The sequence below is a fragment of the Manis pentadactyla genome, chromosome 10 (assembly GCF_030020395.1).
Source record: "Manis pentadactyla isolate mManPen7 chromosome 10, mManPen7.hap1, whole genome shotgun sequence".
NCBI lineage: Eukaryota > Metazoa > Chordata > Mammalia > Pholidota > Manidae > Manis > Manis pentadactyla.
In genome coordinates, this window is record NC_080028.1 from 32,659,556 (window position 1) to 32,684,483 (window position 24,928).

Consider the following 24,928-nt stretch of genomic DNA (forward strand, 5'->3'; position numbering starts at 1 on the left):
GAAGAAAAGTGTTGAAGATTACCTTTTAGGACAAGAAAACTGACTCCACATTCATTTTGAAAAAACTATTTACTTTTTTCCAAATGTTATTCCAAATATGTGTTTTATAGACAAGGGTCACTATGGGTGAGAAACATTCTATTGAAGAAAACATTTTTATAATACTGGAAATAGTTCTAATAGAAGAAAAAGTTCATATTTATCTAGATGTGCTATGTTCCATAGGAAGATTTCAGCAACCAAAGTGCAAAGACAAAATGACTGGCTTTTCTGCCACACAAAATACTGACAATCTTCCCTTAGAGCCTACTTACTCTTAATTGTTAGTTGGGATGCCAAATAGGCAGCATACTGACCTTAGAAGTAGGGCTCCAATGGACAAGGGGGTGGGGAGCCCAGGATCAGAATGAATTCACCTTAAGAACAAAATGGCTTTGACCCCAACAAAACCCAAAGTCCAGCCAGAGGCCCGTTAGAGATAAATACAAGTTGTAATATCACTTTGACAAGGTCATGCCACTTAATACTATTAAACCTAATCAATCCAAATTAAAGCTAAGCATATTCCCATTACTAGTTTCATCTTCACCCCATCCCATTTTTAGGAAGGCTGCAGGTCATAACTCAGTTCATAATTGAGGAAGGGTGCCTCCAAGTTCTCAGAAGGAGAAGGAGCTGTTGGAAACCCTCTGTTCAAACTTTCTTTACCCTGCCCTCCCCCATCCCACCCTGACAAGTCAGTCTTACCAAAGAGGTAGGGCTTCTGCCATTGTCTCATGGAAATTTGTTCTAAATAACACCAGAGAAAGGTCATTTCATGAACAGCATTTGGTTTTAAGCCAAAGGGATGCCCACCCCAGCCCCCAAAAAATCATGATGAATTCTGTATTATGCCTTCCACCCCTGTAAAGATCTCCCATCTAAAAGCTCCCACCAATGACAGCACAAGGTGTTGATATTATGTTACTTGAGAAGCAGAGAGAGATATATATAGTTTTAATAAAACCCCCATGCACAATTAAACTTGATTAAAAGCCTGGAGAATGCTAAAAGTAGTAATGAGTACAGGAGGCTGCCGAGCAGAGAGTACAGGTGCCCTTCCTTGCCGTCAGTAAACGCCAGGAAGTAACTGGAGACGTGACTTCACTTGAGCATTGGAGAGGCAAAAAAGTTGCCTTGTCGTCCTAGGTTTGTGGCAGACTTGCTCTTGCTCCCAAATCTAAAACAGAGAACAAATTGGAAAAGTACTCTATAAAAAATGGTAAATAAACAACTCTAACATTACTTGATAAAATCAGCCAGAAGTTGGAAACCCCCAACAGCTCCTCTGTAAGCTACCCTTTGAAGCCTGAGATGACAGAGGGGAAACAGTAAATTCCTTTAGGCCCTTTTCAAAAAAGGGGGTCCTTATGGCTCCAGGTTTCCTTTTCAAGACTAGCCACTATCTAAGATCTAATTAAATTTTTCTTTCAATACGCTTCAGTGTGATGGGAAAGTTGAAGGAAGCAGTCATTTTTTCATTTCCTAAGCAAGCCAGTTCCACATACCTGGGAGTGTTCTTGGTGAGGGTGGAGCGGACTCTCTGCGACAGGGAGCTAGATGAAGGAGTCTTGAGAAGCTGATGCTCAGGAGTGGTCACAGGGCCCAGTAAACTCACTTCAGTAAAAGTTAAGACATATTTTTAAAGGAGAGGGAAAAAAAGCACCCTGTAGGTGGCTGGTTTTAGCTGAACACACTATGAAGCATTTAAAAAGTTAACGTTAGAGACCTTGCAAAGTCCCAGAGATCATTTTTGTCATCATTTTGTAACACACCAGTATTTCTTTTGAACTATGCAGGCAACTGCTCAATCAACAGTTGACATTCACTTCTCGATTTAGGCCATTCACAAACCCCAAAATTCACAAATCTAACATCTATTTGATTTACACCTACACTAGAAAAAAACAATATGCTCCCTTAAAAAGGAACTTTCAATAATGAAAGAATACATTTTTGGTGGCAATACAAACCGGCAAAAGTCTTTTGGTGTAATACATCAAGAAACAAAAATGTTCAAGCCCTTTAATTGATTTAATTTATATAAATTCCCATCCTGGGAATTTATCATTAGAGGAAAGAAAAGATATTACATACGCAATGTTGATGGCAGCATTATTTATAATTATGAAAAACTGAAAATAACATTAAGACTTAATAGAACATTTCAGTGATTCCATAACATCTTTCTATGTTGATAATAGTAACCGCACTAGAGGGGGTAAGGATTTAATAATATGGGTAACTGTTGAACTACTGTGTTGTACATTTGAAACCAACATAAGATTGCATACGATACTTCAATAAAAGCAAAAAAATAAATACTTAATAGAACATTTAAGTAAATTACATTTTATGACCATAAAAATGATAAATAAGATTACATAGTAACAGAAAAAGTTCTCACAATAAGCTAAGTGAAAAAAGAACAAATTATTATATTTTAAAAATATCCTTATGGGTAAAGAAAATGTGGAAAAGTAGAAAAAGATATTAGAATGGTAGAACCATACAAATTTTCCTTTAATGTTAGATTCTCCAAAGGAGTTTAATATGTATTGAAGAATATGAATCTCAAATAGCTCTAGCAAGGCAGGAGAGGGCACATGACCCAAACTAGAGAGGGAGTCAGGTCATCTAAGCACAACTTAGGGCTTACCTTTAATATCTGGTGTCTGTGGCGTAGAAAAGGCATTTGAGTTTTCAATGACATGCATGGGGTCAATGTTCTCTTGTTCCACCATCATGAACTGACTCCAGTATTCCAGGGGCAGTGAGAGCAGGCGTTCCACTACCTACCAGCCACCAGACGTGTTAGCAAACTTCCAAAGGCTCAGGGCTCACTCCTCATCATTCTCTCATGTTACACAAATTCATATATATATAAATAGATACACACACACACACACACACACACACACACACTTGCCTACCTTGGGCTGACGCCTGATGTCCTGTAACATTATCATTGGATCTGGATTGGGCACAGCATGGGCAACTATTGTAGGACCAAAAACTTTAGCCAGATTGGCAATGTCCATTTTAGTGCTTGGGCTCTGAGCCACTCTAAGCAAGAGAGCATTCAATTAGGAGACTTGTTCCTCCACTTCAATGTAGACCAACATGCACGATCTTTCAGAAAATAATTCATCCCTCACATTCCCTCCCTAACATGCAACCTGCATCTTCCACTTGGAAAATTCCCTAACTCCCAGAAACAAGTTTCTGCTGTACCCACCTCTGCAGGTGAATCATGAGGAAAGCTAATGTGTCTCTGTTGGCCTGCGGCAGTTCACCAACAGCCTGGTACATGGCAGCTATGCTGTTGTCCTCATCTGCGATTTCTGTACATGAAAAGAAAGCACCAAGAGGCCTAGACTTCTTCTCCTTCACGGTGGGCTTCCAAGATATTGACTACAAAGTCTCATCTATACAATAAGCTTCTGAAACTTCTGATTAGGTTCATGACTACATCAGACTCTACTTTCATTATCAAGCAGGATACTGGCCAACAGTTCAATATTAGAAATCAGAGCCTTTAAGAAACCAGCTCTTGCAGTTAGAGAAAGCAGCTGGAAAGCCATGTTGCTAGGAAGGCAGACATACAATTGCAGTGAATACAATTATCAAGAAGGTGTTCATTTATAAAACATGTTTAGGGCCTACTATGTACCAGGTAGTGTTCTATATACTCAGGATAAAGCAGAATTGAACAAAGACCTTGCCTCATGGAACGTACATTTTTTGGGAGAGTTAATCAAAAAAGCAAGTATCTCTTAGGTAGTGATACACATAATAAAATGAGGCAGGCAAAAAACTAGAAAGTAATGGGGGATGTTATTTTAGAAAATGTCTTTAGGAAAGGAGTTCTGAGGCTAAGATATTAAAAAAAAAAAAAAAAACAGAAAAAAAACCCTGAAAGAAATAAAGGAGCAAATCCTGCAAATATCATTCCAGTCAGTGATGAGCCAAATCTTGTATGGTCTTTGGGCCATGTGAAGGGCTACGGGTTTTATCCCGAGTGACAGGAACCCCCTGGCGAATGTTGAGAACAGAAGGGGCATCACCTAGTTGAAGTTTAAAAAGGACCACGTTAGCTACTGTGCAAGAAACATACCCTAGAGGGCAAGAGCAGAAACAGGAAAACCAGTGGGTTCTTAATCACTGTTGGGTGAGAGATGTCAAGAGTAGTATTCGTAGAAGGAGTGACAAATTTCCAATTTAAGGTACATTTTACTAGACCTCTGCTGACCAGATTTGCCAGTGGATTAAGTATGGGGTGTGAGGAAAACGAATCAAAGATGGCTCCAAGTTCAAAAGGACAACCTGAAACTTGATCAAAAACAACAGGAAGCAACAACAAAAAGCCTGTTGGTGCCCTGCTGGTCAGAGGACAGGCAGGCATGGGGAACGCGGCTACAGCTAGTCGTCCATCAAAGTACTCGAGCACCCACCATTTCAGGCACCGTGCTGTAAACAGTACACAGACAGTCAAGAGTTCCTGCCCTGCCGGCCTCAAGTCAGACACTGAGATCAGCCCTTACCTGCTGCTTCCATAAAGGTTTTGTTTAGCCGGAAGGTCAGAAGGGGTTCTTTGAGGTTTCGAAGGAAGTCTTTCAGGAGGCTACAGACAGCATGGATGTCATCCACTTTGCTGAGGAGGGGCACAGATTTCACTCTGAGGAATTTCTCTTTTAGCTCTTTTACTGTCCGGTCACAGCCTGAGATCCGATACAGGCCTGTCTGTTATCAAGATGACACTTTCAGTTAAGAACCTCCTAATTATTAACACATAACAAATTCACCCTCCCTCAGGTTGAGTCTTACCTCAGTCAGCCCTCTCTGCTCAATCTCATTTACACAGTGGACAACAATGGAGGGGATCATTGGGGAAGTCTGGGACACATAATCTGCCAGCATTCCCTGAAAAGGGAGAATTTTAAATTATTATTTCTACCACTTAGATAAGCAGAGGAAGACCAGTGAGAAGAACCATCTCCAGAAGAATACTCAGGCTGGTACATCACGTCTATTTTCAAATTCCTATTCCCCAAGCATACATTAGAACAGAGACTCTCAATTACTTTCCCCCCTCCACACCAGGACTGATTTATGGTCACATATTCTTGCAAGAACAAGTAAATAAGACCACTAGCTACAACTCCGCCTCTGCTTCTCTTCTACTCAAGGGCATCAGAGAGCAAGCAATAATGACTTGTATTGCTCTAAAGAAGAAAATCTTTTTTACATTTAAATATTAATTACACTTAATTCTTAGTAAGACAAATTATTTGACACAACTCACAGGTGACACAAACCTACCTGTAGGGAAGAATCCCATGGTTCTATATTAGAGTACAGAAAATTTGTAAAAAATTGCCTGCATGGATAAGAACTCTTTTAAAGAAAAGTAACACTTGATTTGCTGGGGGTTGGGTAGCAGCATAGTCATTTTGTTTTGATTCTTGCTATGTTGCTTGTACAATAAATTTCTTAATGGATTGACTAAATTTTTAGAAATGAGCAATCTAATCTTAATAGCCTAGTAATGGACTATCTCTAACTTAAGAGAAAGAATGTTCACAGATGAAATTATATGATGAGTGGGACTTGCTTCAAAACATTCACTGTACAGGGCTGGGAGGAAGAGACCCCAGTATTAATAAATCAAGATTGGACATGAATCAGTATTCATGGAAGTTGAGTGATAGGAACCAAGGATTAGTTATCCTAATCTCTCTACTGCCGTATGTTTGAAATTTCCCAATAAGATAGGATGGGGAGGGGAAAGAAGGGAAGAAAAGGAAAGGAACAGGAGGAGGAGGAGGGGTAGGAGGAACAAGGGAAGGGAGAGAGAAAGGAGAAGACAAGGAGGGGAGGGAAAAGAAAGGAGAGAGTTTGGTTTGGAATGTTTACTAAACAGAGAAACCCAAACAGGACTCTGTTGCAAGTTAATATTTTATAATTTCTATTCATTCTTTATGGAAGGAAATGTACTTGGCATCATTAATTTTGGAACAAAACCTGATGTTAAGCTTTGGAAAAAGCTATAGAAGCCTAATACACTGCTGGCTCCTGCAGGTCATACCTCTCCGATCTTGACAGGCGTTCCTATCAGGGTAGGAATGCAGGGAAGGGGGCAGCGGTCCCGACACTCTGGATGAGAGACCACACGACAGTCTCGACACTTCAGAGACAGCTTGCCAAATTTTATCCGCTTTCCACATGGAACACAAGATTCAGGTTTAATAACCTGAGGATGACACAGAATGGACTGAATTAGAAAAGCGTCGTCAACATCAACTAACACGGATTAAGTACGTGCCAAACAACCTTCTAATCCCTTTACGAATATTTACTTGTGTAGTTCTCAAAATAATCCTACAAATAGGATTCTTTTTGTTTTCTTCATTTTAAGATAAGGAAACAGCAACAAAAAGAGGTTAAGTAACTTGGGTGTGGTCATCCACCTGAGGGGAACAGGGCACAGTTATGGAAAGAACTTGTGGACAAGGAGGCAGAACACCATGTTAACTCTGCCACTTATTTTCATGTGGCTCAAACATGCCAGTTGACTCCTGAGCCTCAGTCAGTTTGCTTGGGTTTTTATGAAGAAATCAAATGCGATGAAGTTAAAACGTGCTATATTTAAATTAGCATAAAATGTTAATATGTGTCACTAGAAAGCATAAACAACTGCTTCTGAAAACTGCTTTCTTTTAATTCACTCTCATAGAATGTAAAGATAAACAACTGTAACCAGTAGTTACCGCTAGAGAGTGGGATTGGAAAGATGAAGGAAATTCAACATTTAACTTTATAACATAAGGTACTTAAATGTGTATCTGGTATTATCACTTTCAAACTTAAAATATTAAATGCACCCCAAAGGAGGAGCAATCGCAGGTTTACATACCGTCTTAGAGACAAAGTCATGCAGGCGCATCCCTCCGTTACTCTGTGGAGTGCTGGGATTGTCTGTCTCACTTCTTGGCTCCAGCTGCTTGCTGCTCAAGGTGGAGTCACTGTTCCAGGGCTGTAAAGCACCTAGAAAACAACCAACTTTTAGCTTTGTGTTTTAAGTATTTTGTTCCTCCTCAATTAACCCCAATTTTGGTATATTTGATAGATAAACAGTAATGTGTAACCATTAGGAGAAGTGAATATAATGGCTGTGCAAAAAAACCTTTTCAAGAATTACAAGTATGTATACAGCAGGGCATCGGCCAGGCTAGCCAGCCATCCACAGGTAGAGCACAACAAGTGCTCCAGCCTGAGTAAGCAGCAGGAAGAAAACTACCCAAAACATCCAATCCCAGCTTCAGCAAGGGTCTAAGGAACCAATTCTCCCCAGATTCTACCAGTTGTTTAACACGGGCAATTTAGCCACAAACGCAGCAGACCTGTCTTCCTCCGGCTTCTAGTCCAGTATGGCACTGTCTCAATGGTGGACATAGCTTCGATGGGCCCGCCATCGTTGGGAACAGTCACTGTAGTTTTTGCAACTATGGATTCATTCCCCTAAAACACATGTAATCATGAGGGAAGGACAAGCATTTGAATCTAATTCCCCTTCTGCTACAGGGTGTTTTGAAGTGGCTGAAAAAGTCCCTGGTCTGTCAGGACTGAAGGCTCCAGCTCAAAACACTCTTAAGTTGAAATCTCACAATTCAGAACAGAAATATAGGTCATGGGGGCATATATACAAGCAACTAAGAGTCAAACATAAAGCTAACAGTTGTTTACTTAATCAGAGTAATTTCATTCAAATGGATGCTAAGGATCCTATTACATAGAAAAACTCTCACCAAACATCTCTATCAAAGTAAAAAGGTTATCATTATGCAAGGTTGACTCAGGGTTTTTAAAGCTTGGGGCCCCTAATTTCTGATGTGTTCAAGACACAATGCTCTTGGCCTGACCATTCTTACCTGGTCTACTGTGGAACCAATGGAACGAGTCTTCTTTATAGGTCCAGGGGGACCGTCAACAAACTGTCGGCTACTAGAACGCTAGAGATGGGGCAGAGACCAATAATTTTAGTGCCAAATAGAAGATCTGAAGCACAAAAGATAAAATGATTCCACTAGACAACTTGGATACAAGTCCTAGGTACCAGAGCTAAAGTAAATAACAATGTCCTCTCTCTCATTGCCTGTTTCCTATAAAGCTTAAGTTATACCAACACAAAATGCCCTCAGTGCCCTAGAAGAAATGAGCAAGCTTTGAAAAAATTTAGATGACAGCACCAGAAAAAGTAAGGCTGTAATCCCATCTCAGGACATGAAGTCTTTGGAAACATATTAAGTACCCTAAACAAGTCCATACAATAGATCTATGTATATCCCATTATATACACATTTCATCTGAAAATTCTATTAAAGTCCTACATTCTTATGACAACCGAAAACAAACTTAAGTACATCCCTTCCACTCAATGAACCGAGGGCAGCTCAGACAGTGAAATAGGACAGGATTCTGTCCAGAGTTACTACTTCAAAGAACATCAGTATCACCCCCAGCACAGATTCATATGTAGTATGTGGTTAACAAAGGCTAGAGGGACATGTCAGGATTGCAGCATCATGGCAAAATTTCTGGAGAAAATTTTTGTTACTTTGTAAAAAAGACTAAACAAACCATACATACCCTCTTTTCTCTCTTCTTCAGTTTGAAAGTCTTTACCAAAGAAGAATCCCAATCCTGTTGACAATGACACTGTATTAGTTTATTTCTGTGGTTAGGCCTCCCCTAAACCCTGTGCAAATAAATTGACAGAGAACTTTAAAGGCTTCGTGAGCCAGACTACCTAACTTACATGCAGGAAGAGGGGGAAGAGAGGGTCTTACGTGTTGTAGCTATAGAACTACAGTAAGTTGACATGCTTGCTTTCCAAAATTGAAGCTATTATAATAGAATCAGGAATCAATACCACAGAGGCAAGAAAAGGTTAAAGAATCAACTGCTGTTGTGATTATTTCCAGTGCCTGGTTCTTATTTTTGATTATTTTTGTAATTAGTTTTAGATCTTACAGAATGTTAGGCACCACACTGATCGTGTTCGATGTGATTCTTGCTCTTAAGGGATTGCTATCGTCTCCTCAGATGTTCTATACAATATAGCCACTTTAAAAGTTCTAGTTTAGGTTTATGTCTCTCAATCATCCCTCTTCCTTGGGCCCTAAAAAAAGACATTCACCACTGAAGAATTATTTGTCTTATACTGTGGTCTAGTTTTACTTTACTTTATATCATTTGTATTCACTTTTGTAGCCACCTGTGACTTCCTTACTCCTGATAATCCCCGAAAACACAAAATCCAGAAAGAGTTGTACAGCGCAATAGTAGCTTAGTTAAAAAAATTTAGCCTCTCTAATTCATGGTCAAGTAATGTAGCTACTGGTTGTTTGATTCAGTTTTAGTTACAACAGATACCGTATCACAGATCTAGCTCCAAAATCAGCTAATATGTTCTAGTTTTATTATATATCCCAGACCTATTCTATATCATTCCTTATTTTAAAAATGTGATTACCTAATATTCATATCTATAAAATGGCAATTATCTCCCTAAACACTTAGTTTGGACAGAAAACTCCTAGCCTATGTAATGGGTAGTTGTCACTTATTTTGCTATCATCAGAAAACCAACCACCAATAATCTCCTGAATTCACTGTTTGCTAGCTTTTAGCCAGTAAAACAGAAAATATAACAAAAATCAATAAACTACCAATCTCCTGAACATCAAAGACTGAGATATCAGGAGATGTCCTTTTATGCAGAAACACAAGAGAAGGGTGCTTCCCTGCAAAAGCAGGGTAACAAAGAATTTAGACACATTAACCACTGCTGATCAAAGCATTCATAGTGCCTAGAAACTTTCATCAGTCTTCTGGCTGGAGATCTAGGGCATTGGTTTCCTTCTAATTGTGAAGTATGACTAAGTTCTACTCAAGAACCAAACTAATTCAGAAATAAGGCACAAGTCTATTCTCCCCGAGGAGCAGCAAATAAACCTTGCTTGGATAGAGCCTGGCTAAATTTTTTATTGCTAGCTGAGGCTTTAATAAGCCAAGATATAACCAATTAGTACACGCAGCTCACAGATCCATTAAATAAATTTAACATCAGGCCAAATTCTGAAGTCTACACTCTCACTTCCAGAAACTAAACAAATACATAAGCCAGTCTGTTAATTTATCATTTTAAAAACATTAATTAATAAAATAATACTAAAGGAATTCCAGAAGAGACGACAGAGATTCCTGAGGGAACATGCATAGGAAAAATAAGTACTTATCAGAGATCAAATGTTCATTACCAGAGATTCATCAGTCTTGTCAAAGCTGATATCTGATAAAATGGAACCAGATTCATCAATAGTTGACAGTCTATATGAGTAAAACAACAGTGTTAGACACAGAAGACTGTGGAAAGTAATATCCGTCAACACCCAGAACAAATCACATTGGTCAGGTAACATAAGCAATTTCCCAGCAACCCTTCCCTATGAAGACAACTGCAAGTTCAAACCCCAGCTATGCTAGGTTACTTTTTATGGTTTTCATGGGAGAACATGTGCAAGCATGTGTGTACGTGCACGCACATGTACACATGCAGCACAGCTGCTTTTGCAGCAAAAGCCTTAAACCAGCAGTTGGAAGTTACAGTCAGGGGTATGGGTGCTCTTTCCTGCTGACTTTGTATTACAGGCTAGTTTGTATTACAGGCTACTAAAAATTCACAAGGCAGTAGAGGGAAGTTTAATTTGATCCCAACTGTGGTTGCTTTCTACAAAGAGAGTATTACCCAGCATTGGCTTTTTAAGAAATTAAGCCCATACATCTTCTTAGTTATAAAGATTCCCCATAAAACAACCAGGCAACAAAATAAAATAGCTGTAAGAGTGCTGACCTTCCCCTACGTATTGTATTGGAGGTGTTCAATTCAAAGCCAGGTTGAGACTATTTTAAACAGTGATGTTGTGGAACCAAAATTATCATCTGGCCTTGGCTCACAGAAGGCTTTTCTAAACCAGAGGAGCCACAAGAGCTCTCTAGAGAGTAAACGCTGAGAGCACTGCTGAACTGACACTTTCACTCTTAGGTTTCTCAGCAGTGTGCAGGATTAGTAACTGATGTGCATTTTAGCGCCAACATCAAAATTTTACCCATGGTGAAACAACATCCTAAGGAAAGATAAAAAACAAAACAAAACAAAAGAAAAAGGAAGGACCTGTGCCTTTATTTCCCACCCGCCCTTCCTTCAAAGTTGCTTTCTGCTTTATTCAGCACCCATTCCAGCAGCAGTATATTTAAGAGTTCAGATAACAGGAGCTTCTGACAGCTGTGCTGCCTGTGGTCCGATAACAACAGATGCAGTTCCCCCACCTTTTGTTCCCAGCATTGCTGCTGGGTGGTTGGCCTCTGTTGAGAAAAGCCAGAGCTGATTTTTGCTCCTCGCTTAGTTGAATGCTGCCAGATGTGTCACACATGAGCATCTCTCGTATCAGCTGAATCTGTCTTTCCTACAGACCAAAGCAGAGTAAAACATCCTAACTAACCAGGAGAGAAAGCTTCACCTCAAATTTATGGGATGGGCAGACCAGAATACATTAAAATACAGCATTATGCAAATGAGCCTTCAGAAAGGCTGCTACACCAACAGCATATTAATTCACATCAGGCCCAGATTGTGTCTCTGATTTCTGACTGGTAAAATGAACTCCTTCTAGAATAGTGGGCTTTCTGCTACAAGACTGTTTATAAACTGTTAAGCCAAGAGGAGAGTATTGCAAAATGAGAATCCCAAAATAGACTCTATGTAGCAAAAACACTTTTGTGTCATTTTATTGGAACAATTATTGGCTTCTATGGATCAAAGCAGCCCCCACTTTTCTAAATGGTGGAACAAAATGCATTAAAATGGATACAAAGCTGTGACACACTGGAACCAGACAATTTGAGCTTACTGAGGCATCTAACACTGTACCAAGATGGATTAGTGCCTCCTAGTAAATAAAGGCTTTCCTTTGTACCATGACCCACCCTGGTACATCAAAATGATAGGTTCTTTGTCACATTGCTCAACTGGTTCAATATATCTAGCCCCTTTACCCTGAATTAGGAGCAGTGATGAAGGAAATACTTAGAGTTGTCTCGCCTGTATCAATGACCAAAGTACTAGCTATTGATATAAGGATGAGGATATTCTGGGTAGCATGGCAGATCAGACTGTATCTTGTGACAGATCAAGCATGCTTGGATTTGCCTGACTTTCCTGGGAATTTTAATTCTCTAAATTCTCATTTGAAATCTACTGATACTTTCAAGTCTAAAGGAGAAAAATTTTAAATAACAGGATTCCTACGCTGCAATTTCAGCTCCAATCATAGACAATGGACAGGTTGCTTTTTGTTCTTCAGTGTGGAAGAAACTGGGTATATCTGGCAAGTGCGGACATTATCAGATGAAGCTTCCGCCTGCCCCGCTGGCATGATTCTAGCACAGCAAACAATACACACCAGCTTTTCGCAGTCAGCCTCAGCTCGCTGTCTCCGTTTGATCTCTACATCCACTTGATTGCGGGCGTGCTTCAGCTTAACATCCAGAGCACTACGCTCAGTTTCTGCTTTCATCAAGAGATCCTTGTATTTCCCCAGCTCGTGGTCTGTTCTCTGCCACCTTTTTCGGAAATCCTCAAAGTCCTTTGCTAGCTGGATGAACTCTAAGGAAAGGGTGGAACTTTAATAAATGCAAGCAGCAAACAGAGTATAAAGGCACTAATAAATGCATCCTCCAGTTAGTTTTACTCCAAATACATAATTAAGGGACCAGCTAAACATGGGCAAGTCCACCTGAAAATAACCAGGAGCAGATCCTGGATATATGTTCACCACCCTAGATGAGCTTTGTGGGGAGCAATTCCTTTTCCAATAGGCCACTTACTTTGGCTTAGCCAGTGACATCTACTGTGGAATACAGTAACTCATTAGTCACCTGGCTGGCACCAGATGTAATACCAACACTGAAAGCTCCTGAACAGACGGCAATCAAAGGGGAATACCTGTGGGGCAGCTGTCACGCACCAGGACAGTTACAGCTATAAAACAAAAACAGCCTCCTTTATAGTCATGCATTGCTGTGCCAGAGAGATGTCAAACAGCAAACTCAAATGTAACTGCTGTAATATGCTCCAGTAGATGTAGATTAATATTATAGATGTCTAGGCCTGCAATTCCATTCAGTTATGTAACTATACAAATATTGATTTGAAAGTAAAGAGCCAATTTGCTTTTGCTGTTTAACACTGCCCTGAAGGGTATGTAAACATTCCAGTTGGAAAGACACAGGAAGAGAAAATCATACTAGTTTGGGGGGAGGCACTTATAACGGAATGCGGACTCTTCAAATGTCTGCAAAGAGAGCCATCACTTCCAAGGCATGATAACCCTGGTGGCATTCATTCTTACCACCTGTTATTGGAAAAGACTGTTCTTCTATAATGCATTACTATTTTCTAGGTAACCTCAATCTATCTCTAAGCATCACTCTCCCAACAGTATCATGGACGAAGTTTCCAGGTGTACATCTGCTGCTGGTCAAACTAACCCAGTTTACAGTGGAAAAGTAGGCCAAATTTTTCAGAGAAAGCTGGCAGATCCGTAAGATCACTTTTCCTATCTGAATTGAACCTAAGAGCATAGAAACAATGCCCTTTCCAAGCAGCTTTAGTAATTTGATTAAATTTCAGATTTACAGATTAGGATACCAATTCGATATACAGAAACTATGTCTTACACATAAGAAAACCCGTTTTTAGCAAACAACAGGTTTCAGCCAATCAGGATATTATGACCTAGTTATCTTAGACAATGTAAATATCAAGGATCCAAAAAAACAGAAGGTATTATTGCAATTTAAATGGTTTTAAATAATAAGCTGGTTTAGTTAGCAGTTTGGAAGACATTACTAATATTTTTTTCCCCTTAATTTAAAGAAAAAGAAAATAATGTGTCCTCCTGCAAATTTAACTATTATGGATTCACAATTAAAAAACTGAAAAACAAAATCTGGTTCTTAGCCATGTTTACTCTGGCAATTCATCCAGTAGTACACTTATAATGTGTATACTTTTCTGATGTATGTAATACTTCAGTTTCAAAAAATAAAGAATAAGAAACACACTTTTCAACTACACAGTCTAAAAACTTTCTAGCTCCTCACTGTGGTCAATTAAATGTTTCTAAATATAGTGCTGCATACACACTCCAATTACTGAATTCAAAAACAATTTGAGAATGAAAAGAATTCCATTTGACCTAATTTTGCTGGTTTGTTTGTTCTTAGAACATTCCTTAAGAAGTCTTATTAAATAAGGGCTTTAATGCTTTTTCATTGTTAATTGGCATATATTATAGATCTAACTGTTTGGACAATGGAATTCAAAGCAAATAAAGTATTAGCTCATTTCAAGGAAGGAGTTCCTATTTTAAAAGCACAAATTATTAAATTACTAGTTCAGCTTAGTTTGTGGTAGACCAAACCCAGAACACTTCTATACCTAAGATATTACTGTTATGTACAATTCTGTTATGAAGTAAGTTTGCTAGGATGGGTCAAAAAGTCACTTTAGACTACAGACAGGAAAAACCTTGACATTGGAGATCAATAAACATGGCATTTTTTGGTCAGTTTGTGACTCACAATTTGACTTGGTACTAGTCCCTGTCATTAAGTACACATTCAAAAAATTTATTAAAATCAGATTATCCCCTTTAAAAAATTATGTGTATATTAACTTACAAAATACATCAAGATGGAGAAAGGAGAAGGGAAATGTCCTTAAAATAAATTGATGATCTTTGAATCATTAAAAAAAAAAAAAAAAATAGAGGATTTGGTCCATAGTGCAGCAAACAGATTAAAGCAGTTCCAGAAATCTTGTTTTCTCAGTTCACTCCCCCTGGGGCCTTTGCACAGGCTCTTCCCTTTGTCTTCCCCACTATCCTCTAAGCTTCTTAGAGGCAAGAACCCTGTGTCTCTTTTGCTCTTTTATCTCCAGTGCTTTGTACTCTGCCTAGCACATAATAGGCCCTTAAATATTCATTGAACAAATGAAGAATTGCTGTTCAGATCAAATTAAACTCCAAGCATCTAAGCCCAGCTTTCAAGTCTAATCAAACTTACCTCCCACCACTATGTAAGCCTTCTTTCTGCCTAAATCAGTTCGTCCCTACTCCCAGAAGACACCCATGCTCATTTCTGCCTTTTCGCTTGTGATCAAGCTATGTACTCCAATGGCATGCCCTACCTACTCTTCTTTATGTATCCATTGTCTGGTCTCATCTGCTCTATGGATCCTTTCCTAACCTGTTTGCTCCACATTAATTTATCTATACTTCTGCTAAGTACATATTTTGACATTTGTATATCTTTTGGTTTCATGAGAAAGAATCCTGTCTCAAATATAAATACCATAATATTGAAGACAGGCACCATTATTAGACACACTTTGGTATCACGTACTGTACATAGCAGAGCACAAGCCTATTACGATGTTGGTGTACAACAGTCACCTGAAATATTAAGTTACATTTATTCCTACTTTATACAACCAACGTCAAAAAAGTTCAGGCAGTTCATGATAAATAAAAACAGAAGATAAAAACCATGTAGATGGAAAACAAAGATAAAATACCTAAGCTATTAAAGTCATTTTATCTGAATATTGACCTTCACTCTGATCTTTCAGTACTCGGACTTAGCTTAAAAATAAACTATACAAAAAAGAGAAAAAGGAATGAAGTTATGATGATGAAAGGCACGAGTAAGGAGTCAGGATACTCAGGCATGGGAGGAATTCCCAAGACCAAAGAAAAGGACAGACACTGGGGTGGTTGCAGAAAGGAGATTCTAGAATCTAGAAAAAACTGAGCCACTTTAGTTCCTCAAAAGCCAACGTTCCAAGATAGAGACTTGAAGAGGGAGGCAAAACACACCTCTATTTTATAACAGAAACCAATGGGAAGAGAGAAATTTGCTTATAAAATCAGGGTACCTGTAAAAATTAAAATCTTGGGTTTTTTTTGGCATAATCACTTCCAAAGTATTTTCATAACTAGTATCTTGTTTTATCCCCAAATCCTCACAGCACTCCCACAAAGAAGACACTTAGAGTCCTATTATACAGATGGAAAAACAGACAAAGAAGTAACAGCTAGAAGCCAGCACTAGTTACTGAGACTCCCAAACCTCAGATTCCTCCCCCTGCCCCCACAGCCTATCAGGTACCTCCTTCCTGGAGATCTTATCACCACTCTGTCTTCTACCCATTTCCCGGTATTTTCATCTTCACAACCACCATTTTAGTTAGGACTCCTAGTGCCTCCCCCCTAAGCTATGGCAACCATGTCCCACTCAGTCTCCCAGCCTCCACCTCTGCCAGGGTAACCTTCCAAATGCAAGCTCTGCACATGCCACTCCCCCTTAGTCCTGTTCTCCTCAAGCCCCCACCCTCTTGCCTCTACTCAGGTTGTTCCTTCACCCTAAATGCCCTCTTTCAGCAATGTCTGTTGGGATCCTACCTTACATCTAAGGCTCAACTCAAACCCTACTTTTCTCCATGAAACCATTTAATCATCTCTTTCCCTGTTCTCTGAATGTGCAACAAACTGTGATAGGTTCTCACTAGATATTTGCTGAATGAACCTGAATTTTAAGCTCTCTTATTCAATACTCTTTCCCACTAGACTCCAAAGTAATCCATCTTCTGAGATGATGTGACCTCAAAGAGAAGCCTAATTAGTATGCCATTATGGTTACTGAGCTGGTCCCAGATGACAGGGTCACGCAACAGCTACTAGAGAGAGACAACAGAATATTGTTTTGAAAGGCCTGCAAGTGGGTAAGCTATTAAAAACATCAAATTAAAGAAAATAGTGAATGGCATAAGCAAGACACCATACCAAGTACTGTGCATATTTTCTTAAAGTTTAAGACATAGTTCCTAATTACTTTTATGCCAATGAGGCTGACTTAAGAGCAACACTTACTAAATTAGGTATTAATGAAAATCTGGTATCTGATATAGGAGAGGATGGCAACACAAAGAAAAGCTGGTAAAGAATAAATTCCAGAGACGGCTTGTATCAGTGCTATCAGCCCCACCTTCCTTTCTCACGAATTTACTTCCTAGACAACTATTGTATCACCTCCTTTCTTTCCCCAGTTCTCTACCCAATTTCAGTCCTTCATTACTGAACATCAAATACATAAAGTAGGTAAAAACAGATGAACAGTCCCTCCTTCAAAAATAAATTCCACATTTTTCTCCTCTTCAACTGAAAATGTTACAGAACACAGGGAAAGCACAGGATAAAAATGCAGACAGCCACTAAAGAAGAAAGCAACATCTTTGGAAATTCAGTAGCTTTTGCCCAGTTAGTGATACAGAAATGAAACTGAACTAACGCCAACTACTCAAGGGAAAGAGAACCTTGATAATGAAAAAGTCTGGGTAAAAACCATTTAAGAGCAACTACAGAAAAAAAGTGACCATTTAGAATGAGTGCCCATTAAGCCTTGACTGTGGATAAGTGTCCATCACTTTCTCTTCGGGGGAGGCAAATAAAAAACAACTTTTAAGATAAGATCACACTCCAGATTTAAATAAAATGCAAATCTGAAGTCAGTTTTTTTCTCTTCACACAGGCCAGCTCAAAATGACTTACGGAGTTCATTTCCTTCACTGAGAATCTCCACCCGGCGTACAAGCTGCTCAAACAGATTCCGCAAATTCAGCATCGTAGTATCCATCTTTCTGCCAAGAAATCAAATATACATTAGGGGTCCTGCCTTCTCTCAAGATAAAAGATACAGTAGCAATTCAATACAGCCATCAGCAGCTAACATCTGGACTCTTCCATTTGTAGCTACCATTATAAGAATCTTAAGCCAACAATTGATGTTTTGTGTAATCTTTATTATAAAAACAGAGTTGGAATGTTTAACATTCATTTGGAAATTAGAAAAGCATTTCAGAATTCTGAATATAACCCCCCTTTCTGCCTACTCCTTTTCCTTCATTCTGGAAGGAATTCAGTCACTCTGGAGCTGAGAGGAAAGCAATTAGGGACAACCATGTCAGTTGATTACTCGGTGACCAACTACAAAATGTGGTTGTTAGTCAAGCCTATTGATCAATACAACACTTTTGCCACTTTAATCCTTCTGGACTTTGAAGACCTTCAACATAACTTAAAACGTTTCTTTTTAATTTCATCTTTTAGCTAGTACCCTGTTGGCAACTGCCTTTTAAAACGCAGGTCACGGTCAGCACATTTCCTACCAACAGCACAGATGACGTCACACAAGTGATTAAGTGGGGAAATCGCCAGCTCAGCAGCACAAGAATTATTTCTGTAATGCAGGGCTCTCTGCTGGACTGCATGCAGGGACTATGCCTAATAAATTTATACTAAGTAGGCAAAGGATTATGTTGTACCACATTCTGGCATCAAGGAGACAATATACCACCTTCACAGTTAGAAGGGCAAAGGAAAAATCATTTGCTACTGTGTCCTGTATAGTGAATTTCAGGCTTCCTATTTCCCCCCAAAGACCTGCTGATATTACATTAAAAATGATGTCCTTACAGGCAGTTCTGTTTCAAACAGACTAACTGGCAACACACTGAGGAAATAAGATCTTCATCTAACAGTCAAGAAAGGAAGACATCAACTGTACGGTATGAAAATTATCAAGGAAATGAAATTTAAAAATAAAATTTCATTTGAAAATTGAATGTCATCAGAAATACCATTAAAGAATTCTTATGTTTCTCCTACTCGCTCCTTCAACATTCTAGTCCAGTTCCTTATTTCATGCAACTAAATAAAATTTTAAGAACTCTTTTATGAAAGTTTAGTGATTTTACAATGTTTAGGAGAGTGCGCCATAAGCTATGAGGGCAAGAAAGAAAAGAAAAAAAAACCCCACAAAGGACAAAGGAATATATAAACATAAAGATATTTTCTATTAAATGCTACAGAATTATTCATTTGTGCTTGTATGATGATTGCTCTAACAGCAATAAAGCTTTCAATTCCAAGAATGGATGAAATATATACCTGAATCAGGGCCGGAAACCAAGTTTTGAAATGGCAATGTGTCTGTTCCAAGCTACATAATCACAGCAAACTGCTAAGCAACCAGACTAACAAATTTATTACAAAGATCTTTCTCTAAACTAAGAACAGAACTAAAAGAATAGCATTAAAACTGGCAGGAAGAGATCTGAAAGTCATGGAGATGCCTGTGGATTTAACAATATGACAAAATAGGCAAATATATCCAAATGCTACAGGGCAGGGGCAGGGAACTCAGTAGATTATTCAAATGATAATATCCTTTGGGTCTCAGTAAAAATGGAAGATCCTGATCAATTTTAATATGGGGTATTAATGTCTATCATATCAGCACTCATCTGTATATCTGACTATATATATATATAAGACAGTTAGCTCTGTACATAGGAAAACTTTAGTCTGAAATTTTTTTGGTCTAGTCCAAGAATGCTGAAAAGATTTCATAGCACAACTACACTATTAAAAACTGGTGGTTTTAAAAACATTTTTTTCAGAGGGATTTTATGTCTTAAATGACAATACAACAACCTGATCCTTGTCCCCTTAAAAAAAATCCTCACATCTTCTCAAATTCCTCTAGTCCATTATTCTTCTTTCCCATGTTCTCTCTGCATACCACCCCATGGGGTGAGGGTTGCAGGGTTGGGGGTGGTATTCTCTTGAAAATACAACCTCATTCCTAAAAAGACTAAGGACACAGAGAACCTACCTGGGGACATCTCCTCACCATAGTATCTGTTATCTCATACAACTACCTCAATCTACACTGTTCTCCTAACATGATGCCTGGTACCTAGGAGATAGCTATTTAACTCAACTCCCAGTACTCTATTTTAAAGAGGTGACCCATTCCTGTGAGATCATTATAGTCTCCAGATTTAGAGTTTTACAAATAGTTTGATTATGGATTTTTCTCTATACTTCCCTCTCAACACCAGCTATTCCCTAAAGTTCAATCCTCCAACCTCTCGAAGAACTTATCCCACTTTAGTCATTACATCTCTACAAACAACTCACCCACTTATCTCTCTGGTCCTTGTCTCCTCTGAACTCCAACCCTGCAGCCCTTCAATTTGCTTGGGATGCCTGGGTGTTGGGCTTGATTTTGAGACATTGCTCTATCCTCCCCACTCATATATATCAACTACCCTACCCACTGATCTACCTTTACCCCCTACCCTACTGACCCCAATTTTTATTTTTCTTATTTTTATCATTCTCTCAGTCATTCAGCTTCAAACCTCAGAATTACCGTAAGTTACTACCTTGTATACAAGTATAATCACAAACCTGTGGACTCTTCTCTTATGTGTAGCATACCCAACCCCTCATCACTTGCAGGTCGTCATCACTAACTTTAACTGACCTTTCCCCTACTGCTTTGATCAGCTGGCACTCAGACACATACACCTTGCACTCCAATTATCTTTATTATGTTTCTCCCCTATGTCCCAGGTAGACTGCAAATTTGAGAGAAGCCTTACATTTAGCACTACGGTATTACACACACAATTTAAAAATAAGTATCTGATAATTATATCAAAGAACACACACAGACATACCTACCCACCCATGATTTTATTGTCAATACAATGTCCATTCTACCTGATCGATGTATAATAATGATGAAAAAAAAAAAGTCTAAAAAAGAGGGTGTGGGAGGACAGAAGCCCTGGATAAAGTTTTAGTTTTTCTATTCAGACCTTGGTTAAGTCACTTAAATTCTGATTCATCTATAAACTGGAATAATAACTTGCCCTATGTAACTCACAATACCATCAATTAAAGTAGGTAAAAGTTTCATCATGTATAAATGAACCATACTATTAAATTACAGGGTATTATTATACTGGGTATGAAATTTTTGTGTTTGTTTTGGTCTGAGAGCTGTTACTTACACCCTAGAGCAGAGATTACCAAACCATGGCTGGAACCCAGACCAACAATGGAGGAGACAACAAAATTTGACCAGGTCTAGGCTCTTAAACAAGTGGTTCTAAGTGAGACTTACAGCATCTCAGAAGAGTTAGTTTTTCTTCTAAACTACGTTTACTTAAGGTAATCCAAAAACAGTACTAGAAAAATAGAATTCTCTTCTCTTTATATGATAGGGGACCATGGATTTTTATTAACATTTGATAGAAGTGACTCAGGAATTATTTATAGTATGACAAAATATCTTTCTGCAACAGTACTAACTCTGATCTCAGCCAAATTATAACTCAAAAACCTAAAATTTACTCATCTTATTCAATGTCCACTGAGAAGGTCTTAATTTTTCTGCTGGGTCACATTTTCCCCCACATGAAGACTTCCTTATTTCTCCCCCTTTATTATTTAGCTCCACAGCTAGCAGATACACTAATGTAACAGGAAACAGAAACAAAGTCATATTGCAGTACACTGCTCTGCAGCTGTAAAACAGCTGTCACTTCTCACTACAGAGGAAATGCCTTTTGAGAAAGCTGAAATGATCCCTGTGTGTAGCAAGAAAATCAGTTTGTGGAGCACTTTAAACGAAAAGGTGCTAGAGAATCTCAGCTGTTATTGATGAGAAAGCCCCAGAGGAGGAGAAGTCACTATGTTACAGATTCCCAATCTGTGAGTATCCCTAAGGGAGCAATTTCACATCACCAGGAAAGAGTCTCAGCTTGATGTGATTGCTTTGAGTTCCCAATTTAATTTCAATCACCCAGCCACGAGACAGAGATCGTCCTTCAGAATAACAGACTATTACAGATCTTAACTGCAAAGTATCCTGGGGAAGTCTCTATCCTCTTCTTCCTCCCCCTACAAACATCAAATGACCTATACATCAGGTTTTAGATGCATCACGGGTGTTAAATATTGTAAGACAAAGCGATGGAAGGTTGTCTGAGTTTTTCAGGAAGAGTTTTAATGAAAAACAATTTCACAAACATAACTAAATCTGGAGAGTCCCAAGAAATTAACAATATAAGTTTTCTGCTGCCAAGGAAAATCATTCCCCAAGACAGTCTCAGTGTTACAAGATTCCTTCACATGAAAGCATTTCAGAGCAATTCTTTTTCCCAAATGTCCAGCTTCTGCTTCACCATATCAAAAGGCTCTATGAAACTGGTAGACAGAAGGAATATCTTGAAACCAAAAGTTCTTATGAGCAAATCAATTGCAGAAAGAGTAAACAGACTGTCCTCAGTCCAACATGAATGAAGATTTAAATAAGAAACAGAATGAGTTATTATTTTTCTGAAAATTACTACCAGTTCAAAATACTAAGTTGTCCTCTATTTCTCCCTCTTCAGTGAATTCTTCCCATTCTGAAGTGTTTCCATTCTTCAAAGTCTAGTAAAAGTTTTACCAATTCACTAAAGCATTCCCTATCCATTTCAGTCCAAAATTATCTCTATTGTCCACAATACTCATTTGGCAGGTATAAAATACTGCTCCATATTGCTAATTTTCTGTTAAAAAAAAAAAAAGCAAAACACTAAAGTTTTTTAATAGTGAAACTAAAACCTTACCACCCTAAACAATTACATGCACTTCCTTACCTAATCTTTGCCCATTATGCACTCACATTTCATAGAACTGCAATCACAGATTATGTATAATTTTGTATTTTGCTTTTTTCTACCATGTTTTCATTTAAGTTACAAAAAGTTGATTAACAACTATTTGTTTAACCATTTTCTTCTTTGGACATTTAGGTACTTTCTAGTTTTTCAGTTATATCCCCCTGGAATCTCTTGCATGGTCATTCCCTCACCTCCTTCAGGTATTTATTCTCAGTGAGGTCCTTCCTAACCATCCTATTTTAAATTGCAGCCTTTCCCCAACATTTCACTGCCTTACTTTACTCCTAAGTACTTAGCTCCAGCTAACATAGGTACATATATTGTCTAACTCCTCAATAGTTAGTTCCAAGAAAACAGAGATTTTGTCTGTTTTGCTCACTGCTGAGCCCCCTGGTGCCCATAACAGTGCCTGACACTTGGCAAAAATCAACAAATATTCATCGAATGAATGAACATCACTGCGGATAGTGTTTTTCTGCTGGTGGCCCTGTTTCTTAGATAAGATTTCCAAGGCTGGGATTACCATATCAGAGGGTAAAAACCTCTAATGGCTCTTGATAAATACTGCCAAAATATTTTCTAAACAGGCTGTATGAGTGTACAGTGCTCTCAACAGGGTAAAGGTCTACTAGATTCATCAGTTATCTTTTTATAAGTTCTATCACCCCAAATGAACTGCAAGCTCCTTTAGAGCTAAGTAAGACTGTCTTGTAGTTACATTTTGCACTTTAACACCTGTTGAGCAATCAAGCTACAGGAAAAGCGCCTTCTCTAAACACTCAACAATTGAAAAGCCGAAAAGCTCACCCCACACATTAAAGATAATGACATTTCTTTTAAAAGGTGGAGGCCTTATCTTCTTACCCACACCACGTTCCTATACACACCCTCCGCCTACGAATGAAATGCTGTGAAGAGGAATGTACGCCAAAGTTATCTACTGAGGCTAAGAATTAGAATGGGAAGGGCAAGATGTCATTGCCTAGGCCAGCCTACCTAGACGCACACAGCCCACAACGCAGAGGCTCCACTTCAAGCCGCCGGCCTTTCAAACACTGGGGCTCTTCCCATCGAAAAAACTTTGTTCCTCTAAAAATGATGGGGGTATTACCGCACCCGCTCCCAAACTGTATTCAGGTGAGACCCACTTCTTTGGGGTGCATCCTGCTCTATTCAGGCCCCCACCTCAAAAAGACGCTGCCGGCTTTCCACAAAACACAGCGCCGAGAAAGCCCCCCCAACCCAGCCACCTCCCATCAGGCCGCTCCCGGCCCCGGCCCTGGCCCGGCGAGGGCCGGGCGGAGGGGCTGCCGGTGTCGGCCTTCCCACGACCCCCGCGGTGGCCTCGGCTCACCACCTCGCGCGCTCCCCGTCCAACCACAAACCTAGCCCCAAACGCACTTCTTCTCGCAGCCCCGGGCGCCCCCTGCGCCGGGTCTGCCTGGCCCCACCTGAGCAGCTTCCACTTCCCTCCGCGCCTCACCCAACGGCAGAGCAGCTCCGCGCCTCCAGCTCGGGTTTGAAATCCTGCACCAACCAATCACAGAGAAATTTATTCCTCCCTCGCTGTCCCTCTACGCTGCAACGCACGCACCAGGGTCACGGGGGCGGGGGGCAGGACTGGGCATGCGCAAGCTGTTAGAGACGCCGCAGGCAGCCATTTTGACTAAGGTCAATAGTTGGCGGGGGTAAGGGGTTTTTTTTTTTTTTTTTTTGCCGCAGGCCTTTCATGAAGCTGTTCAGGATACCATGTTGACTAAGGGCAAGTGGTTCTTCTTGAGTGCAAATTATTCCTGGCCTCACTGTACCCCTTAGGGTAGGGAAATGAACCTTTTGGAAACTACCAACTGACCAGTGTCAGATCTTGCTGTTGAACAGGAAGGATTGCGGAAGGAGTTAGAAGAGCAATCATTTGCAGCTATAGGTAGTGAGCTATATGATGTCTTCATTCATTGATGCATTCATCCAGGTTTTCATGTGATGCACATTTAATTAAGTGTGTCAAATTCCTAACACGGGCTTTACTAGGAATTGGAAAAATAAAAATGATATGATCCAGGAGCTACAAACGGAGGAGACAGTTCGAAAAAACAAAAATGAATACAAAATGAAAATACTGTAATTCCATTTAATAAATGTTCATTTAGAACTTGGCACTGTGCTAGCATGGGACTTCCATATTTT

The 24,928-nt window shown here is 39.3% G+C and overlaps 1 protein-coding gene across 6 annotated transcripts; it reads right to left on the bottom strand.

Moving 5' to 3' along the window:
• Positions 1–979: 979 nt before the first annotated feature.
• Positions 980–24,342, bottom strand: RACGAP1 (Rac GTPase activating protein 1). 6 transcript variants are annotated; one of them, XM_036890779.2, is made up of 17 exons: positions 24,228–24,342; positions 17,772–17,860; positions 12,564–12,766; positions 11,431–11,567; positions 10,362–10,431; positions 8,689–8,742; positions 7,971–8,051; positions 7,443–7,560; positions 6,956–7,086; positions 6,128–6,292; positions 4,867–4,962; positions 4,584–4,782; positions 3,278–3,383; positions 2,973–3,105; positions 2,699–2,834; positions 1,548–1,656; positions 980–1,219 (listed from the first exon to the last, which is right to left on the bottom strand). In XM_036890779.2, exons 2-17 carry the CDS (start codon positions 17,854–17,856, stop codon positions 1,144–1,146), a joined length of 1,899 nt encoding a protein of 632 aa, XP_036746674.1. In that variant the 5' UTR covers positions 17,857–17,860; positions 24,228–24,342; the 3' UTR covers positions 980–1,143. The 6 variants fall into 6 exon arrangements, with proteins under 6 accessions (XP_036746674.1, XP_036746702.1, XP_036746665.1 ...); XM_036890807.2 differs by having other exon boundaries at positions 17,772–17,856; positions 24,228–24,324; XM_036890770.2 differs by having other exon boundaries at positions 24,196–24,303.
• Positions 24,343–24,928: the final 586 nt, after the last annotated feature.